This window comes from Copadichromis virginalis, linkage group LG15 (assembly GCF_057382275.1).
Source record: "Copadichromis virginalis isolate Kocher_CV1m ecotype Utaka linkage group LG15, C_Virginalis_male_GT1.1, whole genome shotgun sequence".
Lineage (NCBI taxonomy): Eukaryota > Metazoa > Chordata > Actinopteri > Cichliformes > Cichlidae > Copadichromis > Copadichromis virginalis.
The window spans coordinates 26,478,639-26,495,359 of record NC_140632.1 but is presented as its reverse complement, the minus strand read 5'-3'; the positions used below and the strand labels follow the sequence as shown (position 1 = coordinate 26,495,359).

The 16,721-nt window shown below is 42.4% G+C and overlaps 1 protein-coding gene across 1 annotated transcript; it reads right to left on the bottom strand.

Annotated features, from left to right (window-relative positions):
• Positions 1–6,519: 6,519 nt before the first annotated feature.
• On the bottom strand, positions 6,520–12,368 carry LOC146692591 (protein NLRC3-like). The gene is made up of 5 exons (XM_085433496.1): positions 10,531–12,368; positions 8,059–8,232; positions 7,783–7,956; positions 7,260–7,306; positions 6,520–7,097 (listed from the first exon to the last, which is right to left on the bottom strand). Exons 1-5 carry the CDS (start codon positions 12,366–12,368, stop codon positions 6,520–6,522), a joined length of 2,811 nt encoding a protein of 936 aa, XP_085289622.1.
• Positions 12,369–16,721: the final 4,353 nt, after the last annotated feature.

Below are 16,721 nucleotides of genomic sequence, written 5' to 3'. Positions count from 1 at the left end.
AAAAAATTTTTAATTATTTAAAACCCTCTTATACTGACAGTCTTCATCATGGTAGACAGTTACAAGCCATCTCTCTCTCTCTCTCTCTCTCTAGTATGACAAATGACTGCACAACAACCTAAAAATGAAAAACGTTTTTATGCCTGATCACCTGTGTTATTGCTGACAGTTTACCTACATACAGTGGGCTTTGATCAGTGGTTGTTGATCAATGGTCATGACAATTTGCATAATTACGATTAAGGAACTGACCTCCCAGCCCATTGTTCCTCCAGTGGGCTGGTTTCAGTCATGCAAATGTACTGTTTATAAGATTGGGGAAACCTGCAGTCAGCTGAGACTGAAGAAGTCACTTGGATGAGTGACGAAACGTTTCTCCCACTGAAAACGCTACGTCCAGATGAACAGAATCAACTTTTGGAGATTTACCTGGATGATTGAGCATGCTTTTCAAGTGCCATTTTCAAGTGCCCTCATCATTTCAAATGTTAATAACTAAAGACAGTATTTTGGCTGTTGTGTAGACTCACAACTTAGGAATAAGCAAAGTGCATACAGCATACATAAATTAAATGTTTTAAAAATTAAATTTATTCAAAACCGACGTCGGGATTTGGGTTGTGAGAGCATCTGTGTTGAATTTAGAAGCCATGCCCAAAGTTCACTCTGACGCCTCTGTCTAAATGGAAGGACCATAACTGTGTGTGTATATGCAAGCGTGTAAAAACTGCAAATAATAAGATTAACAGCAACAGTATTTTGTCTCTATCTGCCATTGTAGAAATTCATCTCATGTAAACAATGGGGGTGTCCAAATTCATAGGCTTGCAACCTCCTGAGGATGCGGTCTTTGTGGGCTGGGTCCTCCAAAGGCCAGGAAGACCAGAAGTGAGTGGCTGTGAAATTGGACGGTCTAGCCTTCAGATGAACTTTTGCAAGTTTATCTTGATTTTTTTCTCTCCAGTGTCCCTTGCGGGCCTCAGTAATTATCTAAAATGTAACAGGACACTGGCGTAAATTCTCGAACATTTCACACTTCTGTTTAATCAATTTTCAGTTTGACGTTTATTCAGCTGTAATCTCAGGGAAACCAGTTTACTCACGAACAAATAAAACACTGAAAAAGTCAAACAATAACATTTTTAAGTTATCTAAGTGACTTATATATCACCTTTAATCTGAGTAGCGACAGATCGCAGGGGGTTTGAAAATGATGTGCCGGGAGTTCGCTGTTCTGCTAGCTATCGAGCAGGTGGGTAACAGACGTCTCCGAAAACTTTGGAGCACTTTTGCAAATATGTGATGTCTTGACAAACCGAGCAGATATTTGAAGTTTACACAGCTACATTCTGAAATTTGAACATTACCTAATAAGACTGATTCAGGACAGACAATTAGTTCTATTAAACTTTTCTAGCAGTCCTTCACAAACAGGGAACAGTCTGTCTCTCCATCTGTCAGCTGGTGCTGACTCTTCCCCCTCCTCTTCCTCACACACTGCTGAGTTTGTCCTGGTGGATCATCAGGGGTGCAAAGCCTCACAGATGATGAGCAGCAGTGGGTCCCTCAGTCTGTCCTCACTCTGGACACTTGCAGTTGTCACACATGGAAATCAAATCTGTGATAAGCTGCAGAATTCAAACACAAGTGTAACTTATAAATACATGTTCAGACTTTTATTCCACAATCAGAGAGAAAGAAACAGAGAGAGAGTGCAGGACAGACAGAGAGGTGACAGTCTCAGGTGTATACACTGCTACAAAACAGCACAAGAGAAGGAGGATTTAGTGTTTGTGTTATTACAAGTGCTAAACAAGAAGAGTTCCCAGATGGTACAGTGGACACATGTGTGACTCCTGTGATTAAAGCATCTTTCTTTCAGCTTAACGAGTGAACCGTCAGCTCTTTCAAACACACGTTAAAATCCTTTTGGCTCGACACCACCGAACAGAGGCAGCAATATAACATAGCGAACATTAACAGTGCAGTGGATCCTGCTTGTGCCGTGATATTCAGGACTGCAAACCGAGCAGCATCACTGACTTTCTGCTTGTTGTGTTTATGGATATATTGCTGACTTTAATTAGCCATAAAATCATGGCATTCTCTCTAAGATTAAAGTCAACTATTGAACGGAGTATATTTTAAAGTAAAGGCTTTAAAGCCAAGTTAGTACAAACATTGCTAATGTCACATAACTTTGCCGACATGTGGCCAACAGTAATGTTTTAATGTTCTTTGTTATTAAGCATTTGCACATAAATAAGTGACATAATATTCAGTACTTACTTTTAAGAGTTTACTCTTTGGCTGCCCCGCTTCAGCCGTCCTCTGTTTTTTTTTCTGGCAAAATTATCCAACACCAGTGTTTTAGCTAGCAAAGCGGCGTGGCTGATGTGGAGCCACGCACACGCACTAACACATCCTCCAACCACACACACCCATATTTTGCTCCATTGCGGTTTATTTCACACCTCAAACATTTAGTAAACAATTAAGCAAGTACAAGTAACCTCCAATAAATGACAGTTAGTAATAAAATAAACTACTAACTCTTTTACGCTACGTCCGCACCTACATGGGTATTTTTGAAAACGTATCCACACGTAAACGGCGTTTCGAATCACTGAAAACGGAGAATTTTTAAAACACCTTTTTTTTGCGGATGAGGAATACAGAGTTTGTCTGGCAACGTCAAAGGAATGTGCCTCTTTTCACGTCAGGCTGGGCGCCACGTTATTGTTTACATGAGATGAATTGCAGAATGGGACATAGAGATGAAATACTGTTACTGTTATTCTGACTGTCTTCAGGTTTTACACGCAGTTACTGTCCCTCCATTTACAAAGGCAGAAGCTTCACGGTGTGATTATTTTACATGTAGTTGTTTTTTTTCTTCTGTGTAATAATATTCAACATTGCTATCAATACATTTTTCAAAAAATGCCTCTCTGTGCAAAATGGGTTTAAAAACATAAACAGCTGTGGGATACTGTTAGTCCGTGATTTGAACCCGGGGACAAATCCTGGCAGGATCAACCTGATATTATTTTTATCCCGCTGTAACTTTACTGTATACAGAGCTAACATCTCCAAAATGTCAGGAGTAGTTAGTCATTACAACAAGTGTTTGTGAACTAAAAATCAAGAATGTGGGATACTGTTTGTCCGTGATTTGAACAGCCCAGCGCATGCTCCCGACAAAGGGAAAACCAATTCTGCAGGGGAGACCTACCTTGGCACTTGTGCAGGTGAAACCAAAGGGAAGATATGCTTCACCATATTTTCTAGTCTTTGGCTTAGAATGAAGTTGGTTTGGAAACTTATTCAGCGATGCTTCATCTCCTGCTTTGCGTTTCTGTGGGCGCCTGTGCTAGCAGTGTCCAAGCGTTTTGTTTTTTTCCTTTTCATACTGCCAGTCTAATGGAAACACCTAAAATCAAACTGATTTTAGGTGTTTCCATCAGCATAACCAGGGCCCTATTTCAGGAAGCCGGTTTAGAAAACTCAGAGTGAAAAACGATACTCAGGGTTGAGTAACCCCGAACTGTCCAACTCGGAATATTTGGTTTCAGAAAGGCTGATAACAATTAGTTCAGTCAACGCGGAGTTGCTTTAACCCCAAGTTAAGCGCGCGCACGAGGATACATAAAGCCCTGATTAGTGGAGCACAGATTAAGCGAGTCACCATGGAGACGGAGGGAAAGAAGGCGCGGTCAATGTATTTTACAGCGCTTGAGGCCGAAATTCTGATGGCAGCATATGCCGATAACATGCAAATTCCGCGGAAAAAAAGTAACACAGCCTCAGCTGCAAAAGAAAGGGAGCATGCATGGCAAAACATAGCTGACAGAGTCAATGCGTGAGTGTTAATTTAAACATTGAACTAGGGATTTCCACCCATTTAACACGTTATTTTATTCTATTTTATTTTATTTTTTATTTTATACATTTTATTTTGTGACGTGATGTGAGCGCAGGTGCAACCCAACAGGCCCCAAACGTTCCTGGCAGCAAGTAAAAATGAAACATAAAAATATAGTCCAAACAGGTAAGGTGTAATTGTATTATGAGCCATAGTGCTTGGTCTGTTTGTCCTATGTAAATCAATTGCAGTTAGATTCTACATGAATTTTCTTTCTGTAAGCACTTATTGAAATTATCTGAGCACATTACAAGTACATATTTGCTTACTCTGTATGCTCAAATGTGACCCGCTATAGCCAACAGAAAAAAAGCGGAGGCCCGAAAAACAGGTGGGGGTCCTCCACCACCACCACTCACAGAGGCTGAGCAGTTGGCTTCCACATTTGTGATAATGTTGGCAGCATCACATATGATCTTCACAGTGCAGAGAACACAAATTAGCATCCATTACTATAATGAAATAATTTGTTAGTTTGAAATGCTACAGGGAACTATGTACCTGTACATTAATGCTGTGGAAAGACTTCCTGTTCACATAGTCTCCTTCATTTACTAAAGGAGCAATGATTGGAATGTGAGTGCCATCTATACAGCCAATCACGCCTGGGAACCGTGAGAATAAATGTAAAATTTAAGTAGTAGTTCAAATATCACCACATCATGAATTAAGTTTCGTTCATCCTGATGCAATTTTGTGGCATCCCTCTTTGATAAATGTTGTAGGTCTATGACCGGGGAACACCACAAACGAGTACAGGAGACATTTCAGTGCAACTGTAACATTCCTGACTGCCCGACAGACGGTAGCCTTGGAAACGTGCTCAGCGTCACCAATATTATACAGAAAGCTCCCGTTTGCAAAAAACCGAAGTGCAATACAAATAATATGTACAGAACTGAGAGGATGTCCGCGATGTGTCACATGAGCAATCAGGGATTGTAATATCTAGTCCTTTTACTGAATCTGATTCATTGTATGAGCTGTTTTAAACTCCTTAATCTCGAAAGCACAAATGCAATCATACAAAACCCCATAGCCACAAAACCAAAGTACTCAGCTGGATGGATCATAAAAGGTCTCAGGTACCTCCACAGGTTTACATATTGAAAAAACTAAAATGTGACATAAACGGGAGTCTAACTGCAGTGGAAGCAAAGTAGAATTTTTAAATCCAAGAAATCTGAACCCCCGAAGACACATCTGAGGAAGTGCTGCATAATTAGAAGAGCAATAAGACAAAAGAAGAATTAATTCACAAATTAAACATTTAAAGAGAGCGAAAATAGAAAATCTGTAATGGTTTAATGATATGAGAACTCCTCAATTGGTTTTTGTAATGTTCAAAAATAATTTCAGATATTCTACCTGAACATAACAATAAAACTCAACAAGATAACACAATATTTTCTACTAGCTCAACTATTATAAGAGCTGTTTAACAGCAACACCCACTCACACTAAAATGATTTAAGATTAGGTTTACTTTTGGATGGTGGAAATAAGAGAAAGTCAAATTATTCATCCAACAATGAGACTGACCAAAGAGGATAAACATGTAACTCACACCATTCAAGGTTTTTAAGTGTGTTAGCTCTTAACTCTTCAAATTCAGGGGCTGCCTTAAGGAAATCTGATAACAGAGCTGCACTAACAGTCACATGATGACCCTTGAACTCTTTAAACTCATTAAACATTAACTGTATAAATCTTTATGTCAGATCATAACTCTCTGAATTTGCAGTTGGGAATTGATAAGAACTTATTGATATCAACTTATCAATTCTCTGTTGTGCTCTGAGAGTACCGTAAAAGAGTCTCAGTTTTATTCTGGAAGGAGACACAAACCCTGCCTCACTGGGTCACTCAAGTGTACTTACAGGCAGTGTCAAGCCCAGATAAACAGGAAACCTGCAAGAAGGGTGCTGTTGTGATCCTTCTGCAAATAAGCAAACACTGAAGGTACCTTGCCTCCCAGTAGTGGTATCCACTACCAGCCTAAAGTAGCCATTAAAGAAGGGCAGCTGTGGTTCTCCTGTATCCCACTGGTCATCCTGCTGAAGGTGTGTGGTTAACTTAAGAGCAGGTGTAAAAAAGTTCCATCAGACTTGCCAACAGGGTAGTTGATGATGGCGATACATCAAACCTGTTTCTTCCTCTAAACTCCTACTGTGTTCATGTCAGCGGTCGTGTTTTAAATGGGTTTTAACATTTTGTCTTTTTTTATTTACAGAAGCAAGTCATTAAAAAGATTCAGCCCATCAGCCCTATCATAACGACACAGATAATATTATGAGTAATACAATAAAATAAATACATATCTAAATTTAAGAAAGTAACAAGAGGATCCTGTAGAGAGTCTATGTCTCTCCTCTTGGTAAACCAAATGTGTTTGACACAAAAAAAAAGCAGAATAATAAATTTAAAAAACTCAGTTTAACTATTAACCTTCACGGCTTTATATATTTGGTGTCCTGATACCAAATCTGTAAAAACATTTGTTCAGCTACTTCTGCTTATAAGATAGAACAGCATTAAATCACAATCAATGATTTGAACGTTTGACATTTCTATTACAGACTTTGAGATTGTGTCTAAATGTCCAAAGGGTTTTCTTCTTCTTCATTCTTCAAAGAACACAGAGACAATGTGGAACCATAAGACCAGAATCCAAACCCAGGATACACAGGTTCAGTGAATGTTGTGTTGACTGTGTGGAGGTGGATCAGAGTGTCAGAGGAGACTCTGTAGAACGACAGAGTCCCAGCAGGACAGTCCACGTACACTGCTACTCTGTTAGACATGGAGGATGAGGAGGGCGAGGAGAAGGAGATGGTTGTAACTGTGTTATTGTGCCAGACGGAGTAACCAACAGTATCAGAGCAGCTCAGACTCCATGACCGATCATTCTCTCCAAACCTGCAGTCAGTTCTGTGTCCTCTCCTTCTGATTCCTCTGTAACTAATAGATATGTGAACTCTTCCTTTCCATTCAACCTCCCAGTAACAACAACCAGTCAGACCATTTCTACACAGCAGCTGCCACCAACCAAATCTGTCTGGATGATCAGGATATGGTTGCTCCTCCTCCACAACTGTCACCATCTTGTTGTCTTCAGAAAGTTTAAGGTTTATGTTTATTGAGTTTGTGTCCAGTTCAAGATCACAGACATCTGAAGGCAAGAATAAATAAAAAGTTTACAAGAGGGCACAGTTTTTATCTTACACATCTAATGGCTTTATTCTGTAATTACTGATATGCTGTCATTTGTAGAAAGTTTAATGATAATGATTTGGATTTAATTAGAAAGTTTCACATCATTAGTCAAACTTACACTTCCTCAGACCAGGTTTTAACCACTGTTCACCACTATGGTCCACCCTGGAGAACAAAATGCAAAAACAATGATTGTCTATCCAACTTTCAACGCGTATTAAATGTTGAACATGAACTGTACAATGTTTAATTTAATATAGTCATTTATATAGTATTGCTTTGAGTTTTTAATTTATTTTTTTTTTTAAAAAAGATAAATGGACAGCTTTTATATTTGGGAAACTTTTCATAGCTCGAGAAAACAGAGGGTATCAGAAAACTTCACAAAGCCTTTTATTAAATGAAAGGTTTCAACAAGCGCTAGATAAAAGAGCTTATCGAGATAAACAGAATCCAAGGGGAATTACCAAATAACTGTCCAGATGTATGGTTAATTCAATAAGCTAGAAATGAAGATTGGGGCCTCTCCTCCTCCACAGCCTGTGCTTCCTAGTGTGGTGTGATGCAAAATATGTTGATGAGTCTACTCATTCACTGGGGACATTTGTCACTCAAGGGAAAATACTTTGTGTGTTCATTACCTGAGAGTTTCAAGTGTGGAGAGCGGGTCTCTCAGTCTAGCCGATAGCAGCCTCACTCCAAAGTCTCCTAGATGGTTGTAGCTCAGGTCCAACTCTGTCAGATGGTAGGGGTTGCCCCTCATAGCTGAGGCCAAAGCAACACAACCTTCCGCTGTGATCATACAACCTGAGAGCCTGGTTTAGACGATATTAACACAAAATGTAAATATTAATAAAAATTAAGTGACATAAACAGAAAACAGGCTTTAATTGATCCAAAATTAGCTGTAATCTGACCTGAGAATTTTCAGTTTGCAATGTGGACTTTCCAGCCCAGTACACAGCTGCTTCGCTCCTAAATCCTGCAGTTTGTTGTTACTCAGGTCTAGCTCAGTCAGCCTACAGGACTGGGAGCGGAGAACTGATGACAAAGCTTTACAGCTTCTTTCTGAGAGATTACAACAGCTGAGCCTGAGAAAGATTTAAGAATGAAAGCCAAAAAAAAAAAAAAAAAAAAAGGCTATTGCTCAGATAGTAGAATTGAATGTCCACTGATCACAGGATTAGTGGTTTGATCCAATATTTCTTCGATCTGTCTTGGACAAGACATTGAACTGTAAGGCCACTTTGCATGGCACCTTGACTGCCAGGGGTTTTTCAATGGACGAATAACACATGCAGTTCAAACCTCTTCATGGAACATAGGTAAAGTTAAAAGGGTCATTTGCAAATAATTAAACTCCGACTTTTTATTGAAATGTATACAAAGGCAATATGTCACCTGTTTAAACTGAGGGAAATTGAGCAGTAAACAATCTATCCATCTGTTTTACATCATATCTTATCTTACCATATTTATGGGGATCTCAGTTTAATTTAAATCATTTTTGAACATAAGAACATGTTTATAGAACACTTTGATTTGCATTTATGGAAGACGACAATGTTCTTTAAAGTGTCTGTGAGACCCTCCAATGATTTATTTTAACAAAAGGTTCTTTTGCTTAGATGATCCTTGTTTCCTGCATTTCACTGGATTCTGTGAACAATTAAATTTCCAAATTATCTGCAGTTATGCAATGAGAAAGATTTTTAAATTATTGAACTACACTGAACAAAAATATAAACGCAACACTTTTGTTTTTGCTCCCATTCCCCATGGGATGGACGTAGAGACCTAAAATTCATTCCAGATACACAATATAACCATCCCTCCCAAACAGTGGTCACAAATCAGTCCAAATGTGTGGTAGTGGGCACATCTGCTATATTGAGATAATCCATCCCACCTCACAGGTGTGCCACATCAGGATGCTCTTCTGACATCATGAGTAGTGCACAGGTGTACCTCAGACTGCCCACAACAAAAGGCCACCCTGGAATGTGCAGTTTTGTCTCACAGCAAAATGCCACAGATGCCACAAGCAATGAGGGAGCGTGCAATTGGCATGCTGACAGCAGGAATGTCAACCAGATCTGTCGCCCGTGCATTGAATGTTCATTTCTCAACCATAAGCCGTCTCCACAGGCGTTTCAGAGAATGTGGCAGCACATCCAACCGGCCTCACAACCGCAGACCTCGTGTAACCACACCAGCCCAGGACCTCCACATCCAGCAGGTTCACCTCCAAGATCGTCTGAGACCAGCCACCCAGACAGCTGCTGGAACAATTGGTTTGCACAACCAAACAATTTCTGCACAAACTGTCAGAAACCGTCTCAGGGACGCTCAACTGCATGCCCGTCGTCCTCATTGGGGTCTTGACCTGACTCCAGCTCGTCGCCGTAACAGACTTGTGTGGGCAAATGCTCACATTCGATGGCGTCTGGCACGTTGGAGAGGTGTGCGCTTCACGGATGAATCATGGTTCACATTGTTCAGGGCAGATGGCAGCTGAGAATGTCCCAGTTCTTGCATGGCCAGCATACTCACCGGACATGTCACCCATTGAGCATGTTCGGGATGTGCTTGACCGGCGTATACGACAGCGTGTACCAGTTCCCACGAATATCCAACAACCTCGCACAGCCATTGAAGTGGAGTGGACCAACATTCCACAGGCCACAATTGACAATCTGATAGACTCCATGCAACGATGTGTTGCACTGCATGAGGCAAATGGTGGTCACACCAGATACTGACCGGTTCTGGGTCCCCAGACCCCCAATAGCGCAAAAAACTGCACATTCCAGGGTGGCCTTTTGTTGTGGGCAGTCTGAGGTACACCTGTGCACTACTCATGATGTCAGATCAGCATCCTGATGTGGCACACCTGTGAGGTGGGATGGATTATCTCAATATAGCAGATGTGTCCACTACCACACATTTGGACTGATTTGTGACCACTGTTTGGGAGGGATGGTTATATTGTGTATCTGGAATGAATTTTAGGTCTCTACGTCCATCCCATGGGGAATGGGAGCAAAAACAAAAGTGTTGCGTTTATATTTTTGTTCAGTGTATTTGTCCTCCCCGTTTTTATTTTAAAAAGTTTCAGTTTATTTGTCATGCTCTTTTAATACCCTGCATAAAAAGAACATTAGTCGTTTTAGGTTTTAGATTGCCCAGTCTTTTTTTTCTTCTTTTGTTTTTTGCCTTGATGCGTTACTGATATTAAATACAAAATGAAAACCTTTCAAACAGTGATTTTAATATTAGTACCATTTTCAATGACTATTGTAATAATTCTGTGTTTAGGTTTTCTTTTATTTCTACTTTATACTGCACAAACATTTCTATACATGGGTTTGTAGATGTCTTGTACTCACAGAGCTTTGTTGGAGGCTTTGACCACTGGCAGCAGCCTCAGAAGAGCCTCCTCTGAAGAAGAGTATTTTTTCAGGTCAAATCCATCCAGATCTTCTTCTGATGACAGTAAGATGAAGACCACAGCTGACCACTGAGATGGAGACAGTTCATTTGTAGAAAGACTACCATATCTTATGGACTGTTGGATCTCCTCCACTAGAGAACGATCCTTCAGTTCATTCAGACAATGGAACAGATTAATGCTTTTCTCTGCAGAAAGATTCTCACTGATCATCTTCTTGATGTACTGGGCTGTGTCCTGTGAGTTACTTCCCGTCTGTGTCAGCAAGCCTCGTAGGAGAGTCTGATTGGTCTGCAGTGAAAGACCCAGGAGGAAGCGGAGGAACAAGTCCAGGTGTCCATTTGGACTCTCCAAGGCCTTATCCACAGCACTCTGGTAGAGATATTTTAGTTCATGTATTTCTGTAAACACTTCAGGCGAATAAGATGTTGCCTGTTGATCTTCCAGCAGGTTGACTCCAGAGTTGATGAAGGTCAGATGGACATGAAGAGCAGCCAGAAACTCCTGAACACTCAGATGGATGAAGCAGAACGCCTTGTCCTGGTACAGTCCTCTCTCTTCTTTAAAGATCTGTGTGAACACTCCTGAGTACAATGAGGCTGCTCTGATGTCAATACCACACTCTGTCAGGTCTGATTCATAGAAGATCAGATTTCCTTTCTGCAGCTGATCAAAAGCCAGTTTTCCCAGAGATTCAATAATCTTCCTGCTCTCTAGACTCCAGTGTGGATCTGTCTCAGCTCCTCCATCATACTTGACCATCTTCACTTTGGTTTGAAGCACCAGGAAGTGGATGTACATCTCAGTCAGGGTCTTGGGCAACTCACCTTCCTCACTGGTTTTCAGCACATCCTCCAGAACTGTAGCAGTGATCCAGCAGAAAACTGGGATGTGGCACATGATGTGGAGGCTTCGTGATGACTTGATGTGGGAGAAGATCTTGGTTACCTGCTTCTTATCTCTGAATCTCTTCCTGAAATACTCCTCCTTCTGTGGGTTAGTGAACCCTCTGACCTCTGTCACCATGTCAACACATGAAGGAGGGATCTGATTGGCCGCTGCAGGTCGTGTGGTTATCCAGATGCGGGCAGAAGGAAGCAGTTTCCCCCTGATGAGGTTTATCAGCAGCACATCCACTGAGGTGGACTCTGTAACATCAGTCAAAATTGTAGTTTTGTGGAAGTCCAGAGGAAGTCGACACTCATCCAGACCATCAAAGATGAACACAACCTGGAAGTCTTCAAAGCTGCAGATTCCTGCTTCTTTGGTCTCAGTAAAGAAGTGATGAACAAGTTCCACCAAGCTGAACTTTTCCTTTTTCAGCACATTCAACTCTCTGAAAGTGAATGGAAACATGAAATTGATGTCCTGGTTGGCTTTGTCTTCAGCCCAGTCCAAAGTGAACTTCTGTGTTAGGACTGTTTTCCCAATGCCAGCCACTCCCTTTGTCAGCACTGTTCTGATTGGTTCATCTCTTCCAGGTGAGACTGTAAAGATGTCTTCTTGTCTGATTGCAGTTTCTGGTCTGTTTGGTTTCCTGGATGCTGTTTCAGTCTGTCTGACCTCATGTTCATCATTCACATCTGAAGTCCCTCCCTCTGTGATGTAGAGCTCTGTGTAGATCTGATTCAGAAGGGTTGGGTTTCCTGCTTTAGCGATCCCCTCAAACACACACTGGAACTTCCTCTTTAGGCGAGTCTTGTGTTTTTGGCGAAACTCTGCAGCATCAGGGTTTCCTAAATGAACAAATAAGAAACATATCACAGTTTTGATCATTTTTCTAGCGTATATGCATGTTTGTGAAAGACCAGAATTTTAAAACCTGCAACATCAAAGCTTTTTTTAAATTTTCTTGTGCATACATGAAAAGTTAGATACAGCAAGAGCAGCAACAAGACACCCCGTAACAGCCACACCGCATATCAGGCACTAAAAGCTTCAAGTAGAACATATAAGAAAATGTTTGGACAGCTTTTATTGCAGTAAGATTTGTTGTATATGCAGTCCAAATGTTTGTTCATAGTAAAGGCAATGTTTGTTTTATTCCAATATAATATAATTTATTTTATTATATGTGTGCTGGGAACGTCTAGCAGAGGCCCCAGTCCGCGAGATCTTCAACGCACACCTCCGGCAGAGCTTCAACAGCATTCCGAGGGAGACTGGGGACATTGAGTTCGAATGGACCATGTTCAGCGTCTCCATTGCCGAAGCTGCTGCATTGAGCTGCGGCCGCAAGGTGGTTGGTGCCTGCCGTGGTGGTAATCCCCGAACCAAATGGTGGACACCAGAGGTGAAGGGAGCCACCAGGCTGAAGAAGGAGTCCTATCGTGCTTGGTTAGCCTGTGGGACTCCGGAGGCAGCCGACAGGTATCGACAGGCCAAGCGGAATGCGGCTCGGGCAGTGGCTGAAGCAAAAACTCGGGTGTGGGAGGAGTTCGGAGAGGCCATGGAAAAAGACTTTCGGACTGCCTCGAAGAGATTCTGGCAAACCGTCAGACGTCTCAGGAGGGGAAAGCGGTGCTCTGCCTGCACTGTGTATAGTGCTGGCGGAGCGCTGCTGACGTCGACTGAGAAAATTGTCAGGCGGTGGAAGGAATACTTCGAGGACCTCCTTAATCCCACTGACACGTCTTCCGAGGAGGAAGCAGAGTCTGGGGATGAGGGGAATGACCCGCCAATTTCCGGGGCCGAGGTCACTGAGGCAGTTAAACAACTCCTTGGTGGCAGAGCCCCTGGTGTTGATGAGGTCCACCCCGAGTTCCTGAAGGCTCTGGACGTTGTAGGGCTGTCCTGGTTGACACGCCTCTGCAATGTTGCGTGGAGATCAGGGGCAGTACCTGTGGACTGGCAGACCGGGGTGGTGGTCCCCATCTTTAAGAAGGGGGACCGGAGGGTGTGTTCCAACTACAGGGGGATCACACTCCTCAGCCTCCCTGGGAAAGTCTATGCCAGGGTGCTGGAAAGGAGAGTTCGTCCGTTAGTCGAACCTTGGATACAGGAGGAACAATGCGGTTTTCGTCCTGGTCGCGGAACACTGGACCAGCTCTTTATCCTCTCCAGGATACTTGAGGGTGCATGGGAGTTTGCCCAACCAGTCTACATGTGTTTTGTGGACTTGGAGAAGGCATTCGACCGTGTCCCTCGGGGTGTCCTGTGGGAGGTGTTGCGGGAATATGGGGTGTCTGGCCCATTGCTACGGGCCATTCGATCCCTATACAACCGTTGCAAGAGCTTGGTTCGCATTGCCGGCAATAAGTCGGACTCGTTCCCGGTGGGTGATGGGCTCCGCCAGGGCTGCCCTTTGTCTCCGGTTCTGTTCATAATTTTTATGGACAGAATTTCTAGGCGCAGCCAAGTGGCGGAGGGCTTTCGCTTTGGTGGCCTCAGAATCTCATCTCTGATTTTTGCAGATGATGTGGTTCTGTTGGCTTCATCGGGTGAGGGCCTCCAGCTCGCACTGGAACGGTTCGCAGCCGAGTGTGAAGCAGCGGGAATGAGGATCAGCACCTCCAAATCTGAGGCCATGGTTCTCAGCCGGAAAAGGGTGGAGTGCCCACTCCGGGTCGGGGATGAGTTCCTGCCCCAAGTGGAGGAGTTCAAGTATCTTGGGGTCTTGTTCGCGAGTGATGGGAGAAGGGAGCCGGAGATCGACAGACGGATTGGGGCTACAGCTGCAGTAATGCGGACGCTGCACCGGTCCGTCGTGGTGAAGAGGGAGCTGAGTGTAAAAGCGAAGCTCTCAATTTACCGGTCGATCTACGTCCCTACCCTCACCTATAGCCACGAGCTGTGGGTAGTGACCGAAAGAACGAGATCGCGGATACAAGCGGCAGAAATGAGCTTCCTCCGAAGGGTGGCTGGCCTCTCCCTTAGAAATAGGGTGAGAAGTTCGGCCATCCAGGAGGGGCTCAGAGTAGAGCCGCTGCTGCTCCACATCGAAAGGAGCCAGCTGAGGTGGTTCGGGCATCTGACAAGGATGCCCCCTGGGCGCCTCCTGGGTGAGGTGTTCCAGGCATGTCCCACTGGGAGGAGGCCCCGGGGCAGACCCAGGACATGCTGGAGAGATTATATCTCTCGGCTGGCCTGGGAACGCCTTGGTGTTCCCCTGGATAAGCTGGAGGAGGTGGCTGGGGAGAGGGAGGTCTGGGCCTCTTTGCTTAGGCTGCTGCCCCCGTGACCTGGCCTCGGATAAAGCGGATGAAGATGGATGGATGGAAGTTACAACTATTTTACTAAATGTTGTAAAAAATTACTCGAAAAAACATGTTTTTGTAAGTTTTAGAGCTAAATGTGGATAAATGTTGCCGTTAATTTCGGCATGTTTCAGTTTACAAACGGCGCCCCACAATAGTCAACCTTATTCTTACAGAGATGTGATTATTTTATGGATAATTAAAGTCAGTCATACATCCACAAACACAACAACTGCTCGGTTTGCAGTCCTGAATATCACGGCACAAGCAGGATTCACTGCACTGTTAATGTTCGCTATGTTATATTGCTGCCTCTGTTCGGTGGTGTCAAGCCAAACAGACTTTAACGTGTGTTTGAACGAGCTGACGGTTCACTCGTTAAGCTGAAAGAAAGATGCTTTAATCACAGGAGTCACACATGTGTCCACTGTACCATCTGGGAACTCTTCTTGTTTAGCACTTGTAATAACACAAACACTAAATCCTCCTTCTCTTGTGCTGTTTTGTAGCAGTGTATACACCTGAGACTGTCAGCTGTCTGTCTGTCCTGCACTTTCTCTCTGTTTCTTTCTCTCTGATTGTGTAATAAAAGTATGAACATGTATTTATAAGTTACACTTGTGTTTGAATCCTGCAGCTCATCGCACATTTGATTTCCATGTGTGACAACTGCAAGTGTCCAGAGTGAGGACAGAGTGAGGGACCCACTGCTGCACATCATCTGTGAGGCTTTGCACCCCTGATGATCCACCAGGACAAACTCAGCAGTGTGTGAGGAAGAGGAGGAGGAAGAGCCAGCAGCAGCTGACAGATGGAGAGAATAGACAGACTGTTCCCTGTTTGTGAAGGACTGCTAGAAAAGTTTAACATAACTAATTGTCTGGCCTGAATCAGTCTTATTAGGTAATGTTTAAATAATTTTATCATTCCAGTGTTTTCAGTGTGGGAGAAAGTACTCAGGGCCTTCAAGTTACACACTATGAAAGGCAGCAACAAGTTTAATACTCAGAAACCTAAAGTATGTATCAGCAGCAGAATGGACCTAAAAATAAATGTTTGTTTCAGTTCTATGAAGCTTTGAGTATTTTGGATTAGTAGTACTGCTGTGTTTGTCGCATCATATTGCTGTAATTGTTTATATGCTTTATATATTCTGAGGTAAGTTGATCTATAGTGTTACATCATATTTTATAAGGATGTTATGTGTTTGTATACTTTCTGCCCAGTTTGACCCATTTAGCAGAATTCAGCCTGTTTAAGGCTCTGATATCTATTCTGTATGACTTAAAGCAGTTATGACATGGTCTGATTTTCTCACCCAATAAAGGAATATTTCATATATCAGTCTACTCTTCATTCTATCAGAAACAGTTATCACAGCTCGTACATTTGCTTTTTACACATATATGTAAGCATTGAGCCAAATGTAATAATGCCAACATACTGAAGGAACAACATTTGTCTCTTATATATGATACATCTATATATACACTGTCAAAGATACTTGAGTGTCTTTGAGTGAAGATTTAAGGTGATGGGACATATAAATAGCTGCAACTTGAATCTTTACTGAAGCTCAGTATTTGACACAGAGTTCACTCACATGTGCTGTACCAGTGTACCTGCACATGTGATGTGACAATAGAAGTGATTTGATTTGAGAGTTCAAACTCACTGCTGTAATAACTAATAATGATTAGTATAATAACTATAATATTGGCCATATCATATTTACACTGACTTTAGTCTCATGAACAACATTAGCTAATTGTTATTTACTAGCTAATCATAAACGACTGTTCAGTACAGATATGAAGCCCAATAATCATGTTTTACAGTCCTGTGGTCTCAGCCTCAGATACTTATTAAATCACACAAAGCTCATGTAGAAACAAACAAACGAACAAAATATTTTCTCCTTCATTTCTGTCAA

Coding starts and splice junctions, on each gene's coding strand:
- LOC146692591 (XM_085433496.1), bottom strand. CDS start 12,368: ATGATCAAAACTGTGATATGTTTCTTATTTGTTCATTTAGGAAACCCT. Junction 8,233..10,530: donor AAAGCCTCCAACAAAGCTCT/GTGAGTACAAGA, acceptor AATCTTTCTCAG/GCTCAGCTGTTGTAATCTCT. Junction 7,307..7,782: donor TCCACACTTGAAACTCTCAG/GTAATGAACACA, acceptor TTTGTTCTCCAG/GGTGGACCATAGTGGTGAAC.